Source organism: Carettochelys insculpta, chromosome 11, assembly GCF_033958435.1.
Source record: "Carettochelys insculpta isolate YL-2023 chromosome 11, ASM3395843v1, whole genome shotgun sequence".
NCBI classification, from domain to species: domain Eukaryota; kingdom Metazoa; phylum Chordata; order Testudines; family Carettochelyidae; genus Carettochelys; species Carettochelys insculpta.
In genome coordinates this window covers 36,843,734-36,862,413 of record NC_134147.1, presented here as the reverse complement: position 1 = coordinate 36,862,413, position 18,680 = coordinate 36,843,734, and the positions used below count along the sequence as shown (strand labels likewise).

Below are 18,680 nucleotides of genomic sequence, written 5' to 3'. Positions count from 1 at the left end.
TTATGTCATTATTTCAAGGGGGCAAAAATAATGTCATGTGACTTAAGCAAACACCACAATTAGTGCATATAATCTGAAAATGAATTTCAACTACACTGAATAGCCAACATTTGTTCCCAAAGGATCAAATTCGTCCCTGTACAGGGAATCATTTTGCAGCCTTTACAACAATAATGTTCTGCTTAACTATCTAAACACAAACTCCAATCATGTTTAAATGCTGTATGAACAAAGTGTTGCTCCTCCCAGCAAAATTAAATTTCACCCACAAATTATTCTACAAATATCTGTGAATACTGATTGAATTTCAGAAATCCGGTTCAGATTCTGAGCACAAAAAATCTGATCGAAAAATGCATTTACAATGAATAATCTACACTCTAGAAATGAATAAAGAGGACTAGATTCAGGCTTAATGCAGTTCATTCTGCTCTAGCTTTTGTTGTGTCTACATTGCAGTGGCGTACGTGATTTGTAGATCATAATATAGACATATCTGCTTTAGCTTTGATCCAGCTAGCTTGCTAAATATAAGTTGAAGATATAGTAATGTAGTCCTTAGCATTGGCTGTACAGGTCCACTTGAGTCTATCTAGGTACACAGTCACCATGCCACCTGATAAAGCTCTGCTAAATCATCTCCTTCTGCCTGCCAGAGAAGTTGGGTTATTCTAATCCTTTTGATTCTAGGTGGTCAAAATTCACAAAAGGCAACAATAATACAAGACTTATAAACAGATTTAAGTTTTTAGAGTTCAAATAAAATAGGCTTTAAGCCAAACCTGCAAAGGCAATAAGGCAATTGGACTCACCCATTATGTTCAAGAGAGAGAAAATTTCAGAACATTTATGTTTTGTCAGCTATATCATAATGTTTCTTAATTTTTTTCTTTTCTTCTTTTAAAGCTTCAGCCCCAGATTTTTCCAAAAATCCTTTGAAACAAGTGTCAGTTGCTCAAGTTGGGGGTGAAGTTACCATTGAATGTAAACCACAGGCTTCTCCCAGGGCAGTTTTTAACTGGAAAAAGGGCACCAATGATCTGCGACCAAACAAAAGGTAACTCAGTAAGTTGATTGCTGGGTTGTTTGGGGTGGGTTGGGTTTGGTTGGTTGCTTGGTTGGTTGGCTGATTTTGTATCTGAACATCAGTTGACTATTGTTCTTGACAGATCATTGCTGGAACACTGATGCTGCAGGCCTGTTCTTCATGGCTACAGCTACATTACAGTGATCTGTTGGCAGAAGCTACTGTCACAAGAGATCTCCTGACAAAACCTCAGTCAATAGATCACCTCCCCAAGCAAAGGGGAATCAAAAAAGCAATCCACTCTGTCGACAGAGAGCAACAAGGCTCCTCTGCCCTCTCTCGACAGAACGGCCAACTGGAAGCTCAGCAAACACTGCTGCCCAGTGAACCAGAAGCCGTGTCTGTGGAGCACCTACATGTCTACAGAAACTGTCGACAAAGCATTATTCCTCATCGGGAAAGGCAGAACAATGTTGGTGAAAATGCTGAGTTTGGTCAATGGACTGTTGACAAAACGCACTTTGTGTGTAGGCACTCTGCAAGTTTTGTCGACAAAACCCCAGTTTTCATGACAAAACTCTCTTGTGTAGATATAGCCCATGAGTTCTAGTCACACAATTCTAGACAGAAAGCTGATGGACAACAAAGCTGAGCTAAATATGTTTGGGTAACTGTACATTCTGTTTGTGGGGTACGAGGTTTGCTTTCTTGAACAGTTATATTGCAGTACCCTCTGGAACTTCTCTTCTTACCCATGCAACACCTGATTGAATCAGCTTCCTGTGAGGAAGAACAGTGTAGATCTGAGTGGATGAAATCTTCATGGCCCCAGATCAACTGCGCAGGAGGTATATAGGCTGTACTGAAACCCATCATTATCCACAGTCCTTTAGCAAAGAGATTTTGCCAGTGGAACAGAAAAGTAGTAGAGCCATTTACCACATGCTGCAGTACATGTACACCCCAAAACTCCTTTATTTACCATGATCCATGGTTCAAGACTGCCTGACACCCTGGCTCCTAGCTTGCCTGGCTAGTCTGAGGTGCTACCTCAGATTTTCAATGACTCATACAGGAAAAACAAAATCAGTCTATCCACCTATCCATCCATCTCTCTATCTGCTTCAGGGTTAATAAATAAAATCCTATTCTCTAGAGTTATAAAGTTTCCATAATAACACTCTTTTAAATGATCATTGCATGGTGTTCCACCAATGGAATGTGCAATGTCTCCAAATTCAATATTGCAATGGGTGATAATGCTGCTAACTGCAGAAATAGAAGGCCTGATCTCCATTTGTTTGCACACTGTGTAGTCATTTACACCTTTAGAAAGTGAGTGTGAAACGCAACCAAATCAAAAAGAGAACATTTTGCATCTACTTTGCCCAGGTGGAAATCACTACATGAGATAATGTTAGTCAAGAATCTGGCCCAGAGATTGTAATATACGATACTATTACACAACAAAAGTTTCTAATAATTTTTTCTCTGGCTATGTCTACTTGGCAGTTGCTATTTTGAGATCATAGGTGCACTATTCTAGCATCCCTGTAAACCTCATCACATGAGGAGTACAGGGATTCCTTGAAATAGAGCTTTATTTTGGCATGTAGCACTGTTTACACAGTGCCATAGACTGAAATAGTTTGTTTCGAGGTTAGGGCGCTGTCTAGACATAGTCTCTGAGACAGTATCAGAGGAGTTATCTTTAAATTATCATGATAACATTCAACTATTATTTACCATGAGTATTGTTTTAATTAGTGTTTAGTCACATCCTTCACATATTTGCTTTTATATTATACAATATACTCAAGAAAATTCTTACTTAAAAGGCTACACCTATGGGATACACTTCAGAGAGACAGGGGTTCCTTATAGATGGCAGTAAGAAGATAAAGAGACTAAACTTTGAGTACCATCTGATTGTCATACATATACACAATCATAATATTTACTTGGACAGATATGTTCCTTGACAACATTAGACTATTAATAACTATAAAATATTGCATTGCTGGCCACCCATCATGAACAGCTTCAGGCGCATTTCAAAAGTAAACTGAAGAAGTATCATTTTCATTACAATGACAATGGTTGGGTGTTTGAATTCATCCATATACAGCTCAGACTCTCATTCCTCCTACACAGTAACAATGTATCATTTGGACATATGGGAACATAATAATCAACACTGCATCTCTTGTAATTTCTTCCCTCTCTTGAGTGTTACAAGATAAAGTAGCCATTGCCACAATTTTAAAGATGACGGAGTTCTCTGTAGCAGAACTGTTTCAGAAGTCCCATTGTGAAGAAGCATACAGAAAATGAGAGAAAAAAAAAAGATTTGCATGGATTTTTATTCTCCTTACCTAGCAAAATCATATGTATCTTTACTTATAAAAAGGAGGCAACGCACCCTCTAGCTTTTTATATGTATATTTTAATTTTAGCAAGACCCCTAAATCTGAACTATTCCAACTAAAGTTGACTGGAGTTCTTTTTCTATTTTATTGTATAGCATTTATAATCTCCAGGGACCCATTTCCTAGCCTTTCTGAAGAGCTGGTCGGCATATTATCTGAAAAAAAATATCATTCACATTTCTGACAGGAACGTGATGATTGATGAGTTGCTAAATAAGTCAAAACACATAGCTCCTTTAGGATGCTCTAGACAAATTAAATCCTTTGTTAAGAATATGGTGCTACCAAATCTTTGGAGAATATTTTGCCCAAAAGGAGAAAATAAACTAATTTTTCCTCACCCTATGCTTACTCATGACTTGAGCTATTTCTGAAGACTATGTATGGTATTATCATCTGCAGCAATTCCTTTTTTAGTATCACATGGTCTACATCTAAAAAACAAATAGGTTATTAGGCAGTGCTAGCTAATCAACTGATATCTACCTTCTTGTTCTGCCTGTAAGACTATGTCTAGATTGCAAGGATTTATTGGCAGAAGTTTGTGCTGCAAGATATCTTGTGACAAAAATTCTGTCAACAGAATGTGTCCAAACATCACAGTCATGAAAACAGTGATCTGTTATGCCTACAGGGAGTGGCCAGACAGCTGGGTGCTCTCTCAACAAAACTGCCACTTGGAACAATATCAGCCAGGGTTGCAGGTCACCCCATCCTTCCAGGAGCCAGTGCCAGAGCTCTGGAGAGATGGCCGCTTAAAGAGATCCCTCCAGAAGGCCAGTGCGTGACCCTGCTGTGGGGTCACCTACCCCTGCATGGAACAGCAGAGCTCTTCCTCTGCTCACTGTGCTTTCCTGCCTTTGGGGATGACACAGTTGTCATAGCCAGTCCTTAGGTACCATGCCACTGGAGCTGCCCCTGGGCTTATGATGGCCCCACACTGAGATGCTGCAGCTGCTGCTGAAATTTCTGACAGCCGCCCTCCTCTTCCTCACCTAGGATAAGCCCAAGAACACCTTTGGGGATGGTTCCCTGGCTTCAAGACTTGCATATTTGCACACACCCAAACAGGTACCACTCAGTGGGCAACCAGTTTGGTGTGGGGAAGTCCACCATCAGGGCTCTCCTCATGGAGATAACACATTCTTGGGGAGTGGTTCATGCATGGGGAGAGGAGGCATCCCGCCAAAGGAGGACCCTCAGGAAGCAGGGTCAGGGGTGTGAGGGGTGGGTTTGGGGCAGAAAGCAACCACCGTCCCTGAGGGACCATGTTGTCCCACCCTTTCACAGCCCTGCTGCTCTGGGCAGCAGCTTCACAATGGGGGCTCCTGGAGAGCTCAAGACTGAGAGTACAGGAAGGTGACGGGGAACTACCACCCTGCCCCGCCCCCGCCTCCAGTCCCTGATGTGTGTGTTCAGTCACCTCTCTCTGTAATTTGTGAAGGCATTCAATAGAATCCTGCTGTGGAGGGTCATCCGTCTGAAAGACCTTGATGAAATCAAGGCTGGATTTGCAGCCCTGGGGTTCCTGAACTGCACTGGGGCCATTGATGGGACCCATATCCCAATCCATGCCCTGGGGCGTAGTGCAGCCAAGTACTCCAACTGCAAGGGCTACTTTGCCATGGGTGCTGCAGGCCCCAGTCGACTACCATGGACAGTTCACTGATATTTACATAGGGTGCGTGAGCTGGTCACATGATGCCCAAGTTTTGCATCTTCAGCCTGTGCCAGAGCCTGGAGGCAGGCACCTTCGTCCCCCCGCCGTGAGCTGTTGGTTGGGGACATGCACATGCCACTCTGCATCAGGGGGACGTGGTCTACCCCCTCATGCCATGGCTAAGGAAGTCCTATACCAGTCACCTGGTCCCCAGGCAGGAACTATTCAACACTCACCTGACCCACGCCAGGATGCAGGCCAAGTGCACCTTCTGCCACCTCAAGGCAGTTTCTCCCAGGGTGGGGAGCAGACACCAGATGCAAGAGGCATGTCTATGAGCAGCTTGCCACAGCCACCATCTGCCAGGCCCATCAGGACAAGCTGCAGATCTGGGAGTCCCTGAAGGAGAGCTTCTCCTATGGACCCCAGTAAACCTCCCCAGAATGCCCCCCCAGTGGAGTCCTCGAGCTCACATCCCTACCCCAGCCGCACAACTACCCCTCCCTTCATCCCCTCACCCCACCTTGAGCCCTATAGAATGAAAAGGGATGTGGGTGTGTTGAACTGTGCTTTACAGAACTAAAAATACCTTGTGCAAGAGAAATAAACTGTGCCCTACAAAACTATTTACAATAAAGCCAAGTACAAGGAACTATTTACAATGGGGGGCTTGGGATGGGTGTAGGGGCCTCAGAACTTGGAGGGACTGGGGGGCCACAAACCCAAGGAGGAGCGGGACCCTCAGTGGCATCATCCTCAGGATGCCATCCCACCATGGGTTCAGAGTCCCCATCCCCTACACAACTATTTACAATAAAGCCAAGTTCAAGGAACTATTTACAATGGGGGGCTTGGAATGGGGGTAGGGACCTCAGAACTTGGAGGGGTTGAGGGGTCACAACCTTGCGGTGGAGCAGGACCGTGAGTGGCATCAGCCTCAGGATGCCATCCCACCATGGGTTCAGAGTCCCTGTCGGGGCTGGGCTGGGATTGGGATCCGGGGTAAGTATGGGCAAAGAGTGGCTGTGGTGAGGTCTGGGTGGATAGAAGGAGCAGAGGCAGCCTAGGAGCAGGGGAGCCTGGTAGCCAGGGGGTGGGGCCATGGCCCAGACAGGAGTTCAGGATGGCATGCAGGAGGGCCAGTGGGTGCAGAATGAGGGGGGTGGCTTCAGGCAGCTGGGACAGCATGTCCCACCAGATGCTGGTGGCAGCATCAAGGCAGAACATTAGCTGGTCCCAGGCCCCAACCACCACTCCATGTTAGCTCTGAGCTGGTGCTCCGGGATCCCCTGAATGGCCCACAGGGCAGCAGTGTGATCCCTCATGAGGTCCTCATAGTCCTGCACCAGCTCCTGTGACTGTGGCCTCAGCAAGATGGGGGGTGGCCTGTTCCTCAGAGGGTGCAGGTCCAGCTGTAAGAAAGACAAGGAGGCGAGATGATGAGTCATTCATGCAATGCAGCCCCGAAAGCCCTGTCCCCCACCATGTGTAGCAGCCAACACCCCTGGCCCAAGCGATGGGGATGTCTTGGTATCAAAGTCATGTGTGGTCTGCACAGTGGGCTCTGCCACATGGAGGGGTCCACAGTGCCTCTGGGAACATGCTGACTCCTGAGCCCTCCCCCTTTGCTCAACAGGCTAGCAGCCAAGAGGATGTCCAGCCACAGAGGGATCCCCTCATGGGTGGTGGGTGGGCTGGGAGCAGCCTAGCCCTCCCTGGGGCCCACACACACACCTGTGGCTTGCAGGACTGCCCACAGATACTGCCTTGGACCTGACGTCATGCCTGTGTGGTGGATTCTGCACTCCTTGGATTGTCTAGGGTTAGGCCAGGGTCCATGTGGCTAGCCTGTTTCCAGCTATAATGGAGGCTGGGAGGGCCTCCCCTCCCATCAGGCATGAGGCTCATCTGGCCTCCAGTAAGCCTGGCAGCAGGATGCTGCCCATCCCCAGGGGCTGTTTGCTGGGCCCAGGTAGTGTACACTACCACTGCATGTGGTTCTACTTGCTGGAACAGCAGCATGAAGTCCCACCCAAGCTGGCTGAGCGACACTCACAGAACCCTCTGTCTGTGCCCACTTTTCCATGTCCTGGCATGTGTGACATGTGGGATACTCACCACGGGGACCCTCTCCCAGCTTCAGCAGTGCCCAGGAGGTGGCCTGTGTGCCAGAGACTGGGTCCAAAGCCTCTGAGTCTGGCTGTAGCAGGTGTTGGGCCTTGGCTGCCTCCTCCTGCTCCTCCTTCTCCTCCTCCAAGGGCTCCTGCTGCAGTCAGGGCAGGGTGGCGGGGGGCTGAAGCCTGATCTCAAGGCTTAGGCACGGGGGTGATGTGTCCCACCCCTCAAAATGATGTTTAGCTCTCTGTAGTAGGCGCTTGTTGGTGGTCCTGCCCCCAAGTGTCAGCCCAAGTGTCAGGCAGCGTCCTGGGCCTGCACGTGCCCCTGGTGGTGAACTTTTAATTTCACCCTGACCTGCTCCAAGGTGTGGCGGGGGTGGCCCCATTCTCCAGGATGGTAGCCATCCTGCTGTAAATTTCAGCATTTCTGTGGCGTCTTGGGGTCCTGTAAGGTGTACTCCTCTGCCCACAGGTCCAGGGGGTATTGGATTTATGCCCCGCTCCAGAAGGGGTCATGCCATTTGGACCCTTGGGGGTGTCCTGGGAGCCCTCAGGCTGCTCCCTTGAGTGCTCAGAGGGTCTCAGACTCCCTCCTGCTCTGCCATGGGGGAAGGTTGGCTTGAAGGGGTGGCTGCAAGGAGATTGCACACAGCAGCTTGTAGCTCTGCTTCTTGCACTCTCTCAGCTCCTTGCCATGGGGTTCCACAGGCTCTCTGCAGCTTTAAGGGCCAGAGGCAAGAACCATAGGACGCTATTTGCTGTGGACAGGGTGTCTGCCAGCTCACCTGTGCAATGTCCTGGAGGCCTTTTCTGGTTAGAGAAGGGCCCCAGAATGTCCAGACCAGTGTTTTGCCAACAGATCTGTCTAGACAATGGTGTTCTTGCACATGACGAGCAGGGTAGGACTGTCAACAAAAGCTCTGTGTTCTGTCAACTTATTGTTGATAGAACTCACTTTGCAGTCAAGATGCTCTGGATTTTTTTGACAAAATGGCCATTTTTTTCACAAAACCCTGCAGTCTAGACACAACCTAAGAGCATTTAGAAACCTTGATTATACCTGTTTGCTCAGATTGTGAAAAATGTAAAAATCAGGGAGAAGAGTTTTATGTTATTTTATGCTTTTAGGAAACAGTGAAGAACCAATAAAGAACAAGACTTAGATTATGTATTTTAATGATCTATCTAAAGAAAACTTAAAACAACTGAACAGATGTTGTAATTGCAGACGCCTGCCACTACTGAGTAAAGATTACCCAGTAATTGCTAAGGTCTTAGGGCTGACCTTTGGAGTCTTAAACTCAGGCAGATCTGCTCAATCCCAACATGGTGAATAGAGACTTGGAAAGTTTCATTAAGTAAATGATTTCAATCTGTTTACAACATGTTTTTTTATTTGAAATGTGCTAGCAGCCTTGTGAGCAGGAGGGTTCTTCCATGGTTCTGATGTACAAGTTTGTATTACGCTAGTGTTAATAGGCTCCAACCAAAAGCAGAGCCATTTGTGCCAGGCACAGTGCTGTGCTGAAGGTCACGCACGAGAGCAGTAGCAGAGAAAAAATAGCCCAACCCCCACCCCCTCTCTGTCCCAGAGCCCACAGTGAGGGTTAGTACGGAAACTTCTGCGCTGGCTTTATAGTTTTACATGGGAACAATCTTTCTGTGCTTTGGCACTTCTGGCTTCAGCTTTCTTTAACAAAATGTTCAATTAACATATGTGCACCTACAGAGTAGTGAGATTTTTGTGTATTTTCAGTTTTAGAGCCTGGTTTCAGTTTGTTCTCATGTACAGCTCTTGAACCTCCTTCAGTAGTAGTTTTCCACAGCTTCGATGATACCCTTTAACCCAGTATCTTATCAGCATGCATATGCTTGTAAAGAGGAAAGTTCATTTCCCTTCTAGTTTTTAAAGCAAGCACTTAAAGTATTAGTATTAGAGGTCAGAACAGTTTGATATCTTAGGCAGCACCACCATGTTAAATCAACATGAATACAGATTAAGCTTATCTCTTCATGGCATTCTAATTTGACTTAGTGAATGAATGGACCTGATTCCACATCTGCTAAATTTGATTAATCACTTTCAGTTCTATTCTTATCTAATAAGTGAAGTGACAGAAATCAAATACATAGATCTGCCAGCCTATTTTCAGTGCTTCAGTATTGCTTGTTCTGAAATCACCTGTGGAGATATGGAAGCACATGCAAAATCTCAGATTGGGTGGACAGAATCACTTTGATTTTTCTACTAGCAGAAACCACTAAACATATCCTACAATTCTGACAACATCTTTACATCTGTTTCAAGAGTATGTTGGTAACAGTAATAAGTATTTGTGGTTTAAAAATATATTTCCCTGTTTGAACACAGTAGCTTCTCTCTTTATGTGGAAATCATGTTTTTGCAGAAAAAAAAATAAAAAGAAGGGATTTATAAACCTTGATCAGAATGCTGAATGGTGTCATTGACCTTAGTGTGTCTGCTCACAAATGAAAAATTGAGCATGTGCAGAAATATTTGCTGGAATATTTGGCATAACAAAAAAGGAGGGTAGGGGGGAACCCAAAGACACTGGCACCAAAATCCAAAGGCTGGGACAGAAGCAGATTGTTCCAAGTTTGTTGTAAACATATACATTTGTCCCTGGGTTCAATCAGTTTTCTCTCCCTCTCGGTCTCCCTTTCCATTAAGATAAGTGAGTGGATTGCAAGTAGAAGAAGCAGTAGTTCTATATGGAGTGATGGGATTGGTGGGAGACCAAAAGTCTCCAGGCAAGATTAAGGTCAAATATAAGTTCATAAGTGACAAGTCCATCAATGGTTCTTAGCCAGGATAGCCACGGATGCTACCCTATCCTCTGAGGTTCCCTAGATTCTGAAGCTAGAAGCTAAGAACGAATGACAGGGATGGGTCACTTTGAAGCATTTGGAGTTGTCCATTGTCAGAAGACAGAATACTGGGCTAGATGGACAACTGGACTGACCAACTCTTGTGTTACTTATGTTCACTAATGGCTGAAAGATAAAGAGAGAGAAGAGAGATTCAGAAATCCAAAGGCCAGAAAGAACCATTGTGATCATATTGACTGACTTTCTTTATTACAGGCCTTAGAACTTCCCAAATAATTTTTAGAATTTAGATTTTACAAAAACTTCCAATTTCATTATAAAATTGGTCAGTGTTGGCAAACCCACCACGAACCCAGTAAATTGTTTTGATGGTTGATTTCCTTATTTGTCAAAAATATATACTTCATATTCAGGCTGATTTTTTTTCACTCTAACATCCAGTCAATGGATTTTGTTGTATTATCTCTGCTAGACTGAAGAGCTCATTATAAAATATTTATTCCCCATGTAGATTCTTACAGACTTCAGTCAAGTTACCCCTTACACTTCTCTTTTCATCCTCACATCTATCACTATCATGCATGTTTTCTAATTCTTGAATGATTCTCATTGCTCTTCTCTCAAACGACTAGTTTTTTTCACCACCTATCTCGAATTATGGACACCAGAACTGCACAGTATTCTGCCATGGCAGCAGCAGTGCTAAATTAAAAGGCAGAATAACCTCTCCTACTCCTGCTTGAGATGTTCCCTGTTTATGCATCTAAGTATCATATTAGCCCTTTTGATGACAAATTCACACTGAAAACTCATGTTCAGATGATTATCTACCTCATTCCCCAAGCCCGTTTAGTTCCTCATACAATAAATATGACTACATTCTTTCTTCCTAGATACATACCATTACATTTAGCCATATTAAAGGTATGGTGTTTGCTTGCACCCATTTTACCAAGCAATCATGATTACTTTGTAGCAACCAAACATCATCAATCACTCCTCTACATTTGGTGTCATCTGCAAACTTTATCAATAATAAGTTTATGTTCTCTTCTGATACAATTATTTATCAGAATAGGGCCAAGAACCAAAGTCTGTAGGACTCCACTGGAAACACATTCCATTTACAACTGTCCACGTGCAGTTACATTTTGAGCTCTATGAGTCAGTAAGCTTTTAGTCCATTTAATGTATGTCATGTTGATTTCATATTGCTCTAGTTCTTTTACAAAAATGTCATGTCATACAAATTAAAACAACTTAAAGAAATCTAAGCATAGCATATCAGCATTATGACCTCAAAGAGAGGTATCAAGTTACTTTGAGGGATCTGTTTTCCAAGTTGATGGGAATGAATTGTATTACCTCTCCTTTTATTCTTTATTAATTAAATCACATACTAGCTGCTCGATTATCTTGCCCAGGATCAATGTCATACTGACAGGCCAATAGCTATCCTCGTCATCCTCTTTAATCGTTTTAGATATTTGGCACATCATTGTCATTTTAGTCTTCTGGAAGTCCACCAGTGTTCCAAAACTTATGGAAAATCAACATTAATCGCTCAGCAAACTCTTCAGTCAGCTCTTTTAAAACTCTTTGCATTTAAGTTATTTGGACCTGCCAATTTAAAAATGACTAACAGTTGTAGCTGCTGTTTAACACCCTCCTGAGTTACTATAGAAAGAAAAGAATGTTTTCCATCATCATTTTTCCTCAGATACACAACAGAAATTTCCCCTTATTCAGACACTTTTGTTGTATTATCCCCCTTTCTTCCTTTGTTGTTCTCTTTCCATCTGAAGACGCTCCACTGAAACATAATGTGAAAGCTGAATTGGATCCAGGTAGCAGCTTGACCAAATGAAATGTTAGCAAGCAGCTGATATAAAAATAATAATGCACCAGAAAGCAATAGAAAGAGAGCTTTTTCTTCACCTTCCCCCTCCTTAGAGAGTTTCTAATGGAACAACCCAATAAACCTAATTTTATCTTCTGCCATTGACTTCTTAATGTAAGATATTTAGTACAGTAAGTCCTGTGAGCATCAGGTAGGCAAATGAACCATATGTTCTCATATTTAAGGAAGAATGACAACCTGCATAATAATTAATGTATTACAATTTATCTTTAGTATGTTGTCTTTGTTAAAAAAATGTTCCTATGCAGGTCCTGAGAGCCTTGTTAAGGTGAGCTATGCCAAGGGAGAAACAGTACATGCTGAAAAAGTCCCAAACAATCTGCTGCTCATACTGTTTCATATGGAGTTGTAATAAGCTCAAATCCTGTGAGTGTCATTGATGAGCCCTCTGTCACTCTTTCTGAGAGTCATGCTTAGCCCGTGATTCATTCATGTGAACATCGGTGATATTTAGGGTATGGGCCAAAGTCAGAAGAAATCAATGATACTCTTTCCATTGACCTCAGTGGGCTTTAGACCCAGCCCATAACTGGGAGCTCTATATCATGGAAAAGAAGAGATTTAAGGAGGATAATGACACAGAGTTGTAAAGGTTATGGGGCATTCATCAAAGTATTAGGAGCAGACAGGGAGAAAGCATGTCTGAACATTTAACAAGTGGTCAATGGAAAGCAGCCACATGGGAAGATTAGAGGGAGAAGTGGACATAAGAAAAGAGATGGCAGGTACAGAGAGGTAGGCTATGCCGGGTTTTGAAAGTGAGAAATAATTAACTTGCATTTGATTGAACAGAAAAGGGGAGCCTAGGGAAGGATGCAAACGGGGCTGAACGTGATGGTCTAGGAAAATGATCTCTTGCCTTATTCACAAATAGCAAGATGTGTTGGGCACCAACTGTGTGTTTCTTCTGTGTGGGAGCATTGTCTAGCACAGGGCTGGGCAATAAGTGGCCCTCAGGCCAGATGTGATTCACCAGGCATAGCCCCTGGTGAGTCCACTGGTACTTTATTTACCTGGGCGTCCACAGTTGTGGCCGCTTGCAGATCCTGTTGACGGCAAATCATTGTTCCTGGCCAATGGAAACTATGGGAAGTGGCACAGATTTGGACACCACTTCCCACGGCTCCCACTGGCTAAAAACAGTGATCCACAGCCAATGGGAGCTCCTGGCAGCCATGCCTGTAGCTGTACAGGTAAATAAAGCACTTGTGGTCTGTTCACTGGTGAACAGTATCCAGCCTGCAGGTGGCATATTGCCCCCACCTGGTCTAGCATAAACAGGTTCTGGTCAATGACCAGGGCTCTTAGGTGATATGAGAATAAAAATAACAATACAACCTGTCAGAGAGAAAGGAAGGGAAGCTGAAGGAAGGGCATATCATATTTTGTCACCTTTCTTTTGGAAGAAGTCAGATCCTAGGCAGAGAGAGAAGAGGCAGACATTGTGTGGGGGTGATTAGGTTGAGGATGCTGAGAAAAGTCAGCTGAGACTGCAGGTGGGGGATTCTATTCTGTTGGGGATGTAAAATTGTGTAGCTCCAAGACGGCAAAACTAAAGGAGGAAAGAACAAACCCATAATGGAAGAAATCAGCCTTGTCATGGAAACGCCACTAGAGATGCTCTGGAGCATGAGAGCAAGCACTGAGGAAGCAGACATTGAGGGTGAGCCTGTGATGAAAGAGAGGGGAAAAAGTAGTGAAGGAAAGTGAGGATGATGATAATTGAAAGACAGTGAAAGAAAGGGGAGAGAAGGCAGTGAGTAAAGGGCTGGACAATAATGAGAAGTCGTTCCCTCTGGTGGATTGGAAGTCCTGGGAAAGCTGTCTGGCATGAGTGTTGTGCTGCTGAATTATGCAGAAAAAGGCTAAATGATGATCAGAGACAAGGAACTCAATAAAAGAGACATCAGAGAAAGAGCAATTCTTGGTGGAGATAAAATCAAGTTAACAGCCCTGTTTGGAATCAGAGAATTGAACCAGGGCTGCAGAAATGAGGATGAGGATATTGGTGTACAGCTAAGGGATCAGATGAGTCCTCAGCACCCAACTGAAGTCACAAGGATCAATGAGGGACATTGTGAGGAGAGGGAAAGAAAGAGTCAGGTGTTGAAATCAGGCAGGAAGACTGAGAACAATGACGTATCTTCATCTGAGAGCAATGCAGACCTTCTTGCTTACCTTGTGTCTTCCATCTCCATTCTATTGTTATGGATGCCAGAATTCTCATTCACAAACTCCATTCTGACCAGTGTGATTTCAGGATAACAATTTTATCACTTTATTTATTGGAATCTTTGAACTGCATAAACAGATATTAGTGCCCCAAACTGAAATTCATGAAATTTACATCTGGTGTGTGAATGAATGTCACTTTGAGGTTCTACCTACAATAAATATGGAATATTTGTGACACAGAAGCGATTTTGATTCTATGATGACTCTACGTATGTTCTGGTAAAAGGGAGAGTCTTTCTGGGAGTGAATTGACTTCCACACAAAGGGCCACAGAAGGCTCCAGGCATTACTGAAATTCCCTTTTGTTCAGTATTAAAGATCTAACTTAACATCAGAATGGAGTTTAGACTAATCATTGGCTGTATCTGAACTCCTACTAATAATGATCATGGTGGAATGAGATCTAACAATAACTGTGTCGGCATGCTATCACAAGGAAAGTGAGAGTTTTCGCTGGAGTTCCTGCATTGTTAGCATCTTCTGAAAACAGCAGATTTTACTACCAAATAGGGGAAATTGGCAGGCTATCCTTGTGACAATTATGTTTGACATTTACACTTCTGCTTGAATTCTGTAGAATTCAACAACCAGCAAAAATCTGATTCTTTCCCTCTTAGTAGAGAGCAATATTCTATATTTACTATTTACTATTTATTATCTACTGTGAATTTATGGCTCAGGTTGACTGGTGTGTGAGGACTATGTTTCAGTGTTCACATGGCAGAACCATACTGAATAAACGTTCCACCCCTCTTAAATGAACTGTGAATTTTGGTGTATGATTGTTGACTGCACTGGAGGGGTTTTCTTCCTCTCTTGTGTTGATAGAAGATAATCTGCACTCTAGCTTTCAAGAAAGCAGCAGTCAGTTGGGTGCATGGTACTGAACAAGTTGGTAACACATCCCTTATCTGAATTAGTTCTTAATTAGTTATGATGCATAATATTGATGGCTTTTTTTTGTTGTAAAAGGTTGTTGAAAAGAGGTGGGTGACAAATTATTTTCCTTAACCACTGAGGAAGTGATGGCTTTAAATTATGACAAGGGAGATACAGGCTAAACATTATAAAGCAGCTTTCTAACTGTCCAGGTAGCCAAGCACTGGAACAAATCACCTAGGGAAGTTGTACAATCTCTGACATTAATGGTTTTTAAGAACAGGTTAGACAAACACCTGTCAGAGATGTTCTGGAATGATACTTGCTCCTGCCTCATTCCACAGGACTGGACTAGATAACCTATTAAGTCCTTTCAAATTTGACGTTATGATGATTCTATGATTTACCCAGGTGCATCAGGGTGCTTTTGTGTCATGTATATTTTGTACTGATCAGTGAGATGCCGGTAACAATGGATCCATTATACCTTTTCTTCTCTTAGGAAAAAAAATAGGTCACCACAAATGATCTCAGGAGTTGTGATTGATTCTTCTGTATGATGAAACGGGGGGATTTTACCAGCATATCTTTTCCAGAAATGTAGACTTCTCACCTTATTGCATTTTGCCTGGAAGCTTTATCATGCAGTAAATCTCAATTCAGATGTCTGAATATTTGTCTGAAACACACAAATATTTGTCATTACACATAGTGCATAGATCTTACTATCTGGGTTATGTAAAAATAGTAAAAATGATTTTAGTTAGGAAGGAGCAATATTATCTTATTGCATAATGTGATGGCAAATAATATTCTTTATGTAAATATTTTAATAACCTAGTTCAACTCGATATTGTAGCTCTGTTTTCATCCAAATACTAAATGTTGGTTTTAATGGTATTTGCATTGTTTGTAGTTAATTGTGTCATTTGATTCTGAAGCTCATTAATATCAACTTCCAGATAAAGTCTTCTTTTAAGCATATTTATTAAATAGCAATACCATTAGCATACAAATTAATAGTCTGAATGAGATAAACAGGTACAAAGATCATTATCATATAATATAAACAACTGGGTCTAAAATGGATGTTAGTAGAATCTTTTAAGTAAAATGAAAACTGACATGAGGCACAATTAATTCACTTAGCTAAATTTCACTCTAATTTACACCTTTGTAAGTGTCTAGTAATTGAACTGTCCTTTATGAAGTTTCTAGAGAATTTGGCCAACATGTCTATTTCTTTTGTTTGTTTTCTGCTATATGTATCTAAATCACTGTAATCCAGTCTCTCTCTTTTCCTTTCCCTCTCTCATTTGAATTCTGAAGATATTCTGCTTTTAATTAGGATGCCGAAATACAGATTTATGAGCCTAACTTTAGGATCTTTTTTTAAAAAAAAATCAGGTCTCATGCCCTAATTTGTAAATGCAGTTACCCTGATTGTACATGCAGTCCAAGTAATTAGATTGACAAATGGCTGTAATTGTTGTTTGTGCATAAGAGAAGATTAAACAAATCAAGGCCTAATGGGGCATACCACACCATGGATCTCTGCATAGTTTTGTCCCAGAAAAAAAAAACCATGGGGCAGCAAAGCGGCCCTTTTGGGTCACAAAGAGTGATTACAAGGATAGCCCTCCCTCATACCTATCCCCAGAGCTAAGGTTGATCTGCCTGGATATGCTGAATCTGTTGCCCCCTCCTTCCATACAGGGCCCTCTATCTGGTTGATATTGGTGAGGCTGAGTAGGCAGTTGGTCTTGGTGCTGGCAATCCATTGAAATGCATGGGTTCTGCACACCAGTCTCAGCTGTTATTCCAGCCAGTCTGCAGACTCAGGCAGACATTACTGGCTTGATTCAGATCAATTCAGAGTTTAAAGCTTTACATCACATTCCAGAGGACCAGATAGATAGTCTGTCCCCAGAAATCCCATTCCATTCTAACATATATTTCAGGGCTGCAGTCTCTATTCACATACCTAGGCCATGTCTACACTACAGTGAGTTTTCAAAAGATGATCTTCTGGAAGATCTTGTCTAAAAAACTCCTTTTGAAAGAGCTCCATGAGGAAAACTCTCTTGACGAAAAAAAAAAAAAAAAAAAAACCCTGGAGCATCTACACCTACATTTTTTTTTCTAAAGAAGCTTTCAAAAGTAAGTGTTTGTCCTGATCTGGGAGCAGAAGGCGGCTTCCGGAAGAAGAGCCGCATTCTTTTGCATGTGGATGCTTTGCGTGTTCTTTCAAAAGAGGGCCTGATTTTCTGAAAGAACTTGCTAGTGTACACATGGCTCTAGAGTGCCTCTTCCTTAATGCAGCCTTCTTTGTGCATGAAGTTGCCAGAGGTGTGATAATTGTGCATGTAAATTGGAAACACAATTTCAGATGTAACTTTTGAAAAATATTGTCCCTCATTGTCATAATTGCACTAGGCTTAAATAACAGCCATTTTTGCAATTAAAAGGCTGTGATTGGCTACAGTAAAGACTGTAGGGCTTAGACCATTTCATCTGATTCACTACAAGATAGGGCAAATTTTACATGAGTAACAAATTATTTCAGTGGCAATAGACTTGTGGTGTACTGAAGTAAAGCAACAATGAACCAGGGGTCATAGTGTGTAAACAGGTAAAACAAATGACTTATGTGATTTGAATAATTGAGCATGGCACACATTAGATTTTAAATTGTATCAGAGGTAATGTGTTGACACTAGTACATCTTCCAACTTTTATTTTCTATTAGCCTTGTTAAAAACACATTATACTTTTATGCTCTTCAGATCAAGAGAAATAGCTATCAACAACCTTTTGTTCACTTGAGATATCACTCTGGAAGATGGTTTCCTTGGCACACTTAATTAAAAAGTTGCATATGTCATCTCTGCTTGATTTCTGAAGCTTTTATCTATGTGCAGCAATTTTAAAGGAAATTTTTGATGCTGCTCAGGTTTGTGACTTCTGCACAACTGTGCCAAATCATCTTTATTTCCAAAAACTGTTAAGAAAATGTTGACCCAAGTAGAAATCTACAACATCTTTTTAATTTTTGGAGGTGGGTAGTGTAATGATACAGGTATCCAGAACTAGGAATTCTAGGTTTTGAGGTAGGACCTTATATAATTTTTATCTCACAGATAAAACAATAATTCTAAAAACAATGGATTAATTCAAGTCTGTAATGGGTGTGCCCATTATGTATGTTTATAGTGTAGGATTTTCATTCATTGCTTTTTCTACACCAAATGGTTACCTATTCCTGTCACTCACTTATACAACAGTACCGTAGCTTGGATCCTGATTTAAAAAGTATGCATGTGGCTACCTTTACGCCAGTGAGCCATTTCACTCACTTAATTGGAACTAGTTCATGCTCAAATTTAGACACCCGCTTAAGTAACTTGCTGACCTAAAGCCTCAATGAGAAAAAGAATTGCAGGAGTCTAATCAATTACCTAAACGGGGATGCTCTCTCTCTCTCTCTCTCTCTCTCTCTCTCTTTCTCTCATGGATGTTCCTGGAGTGGAGTGCTCACTGGCAGGAGGGCTGGTATCCACCA

General features: G+C 42.5%; 1 protein-coding gene across 1 annotated transcript in view; it reads left to right on the top strand.

Moving 5' to 3' along the window:
• LOC142018852 (contactin-6-like) overlaps positions 1–18,680 on the top strand; it is a 199,589-nt gene that overhangs the window by 130,616 nt on the left and 50,293 nt on the right. The window contains exon 10 of the mRNA XM_075005030.1: positions 907–1,057. Within this exon, the coding sequence (XP_074861131.1) occupies positions 907–1,057 (151 nt within the window). The remainder of the gene's footprint in view (positions 1–906; positions 1,058–18,680) is intronic.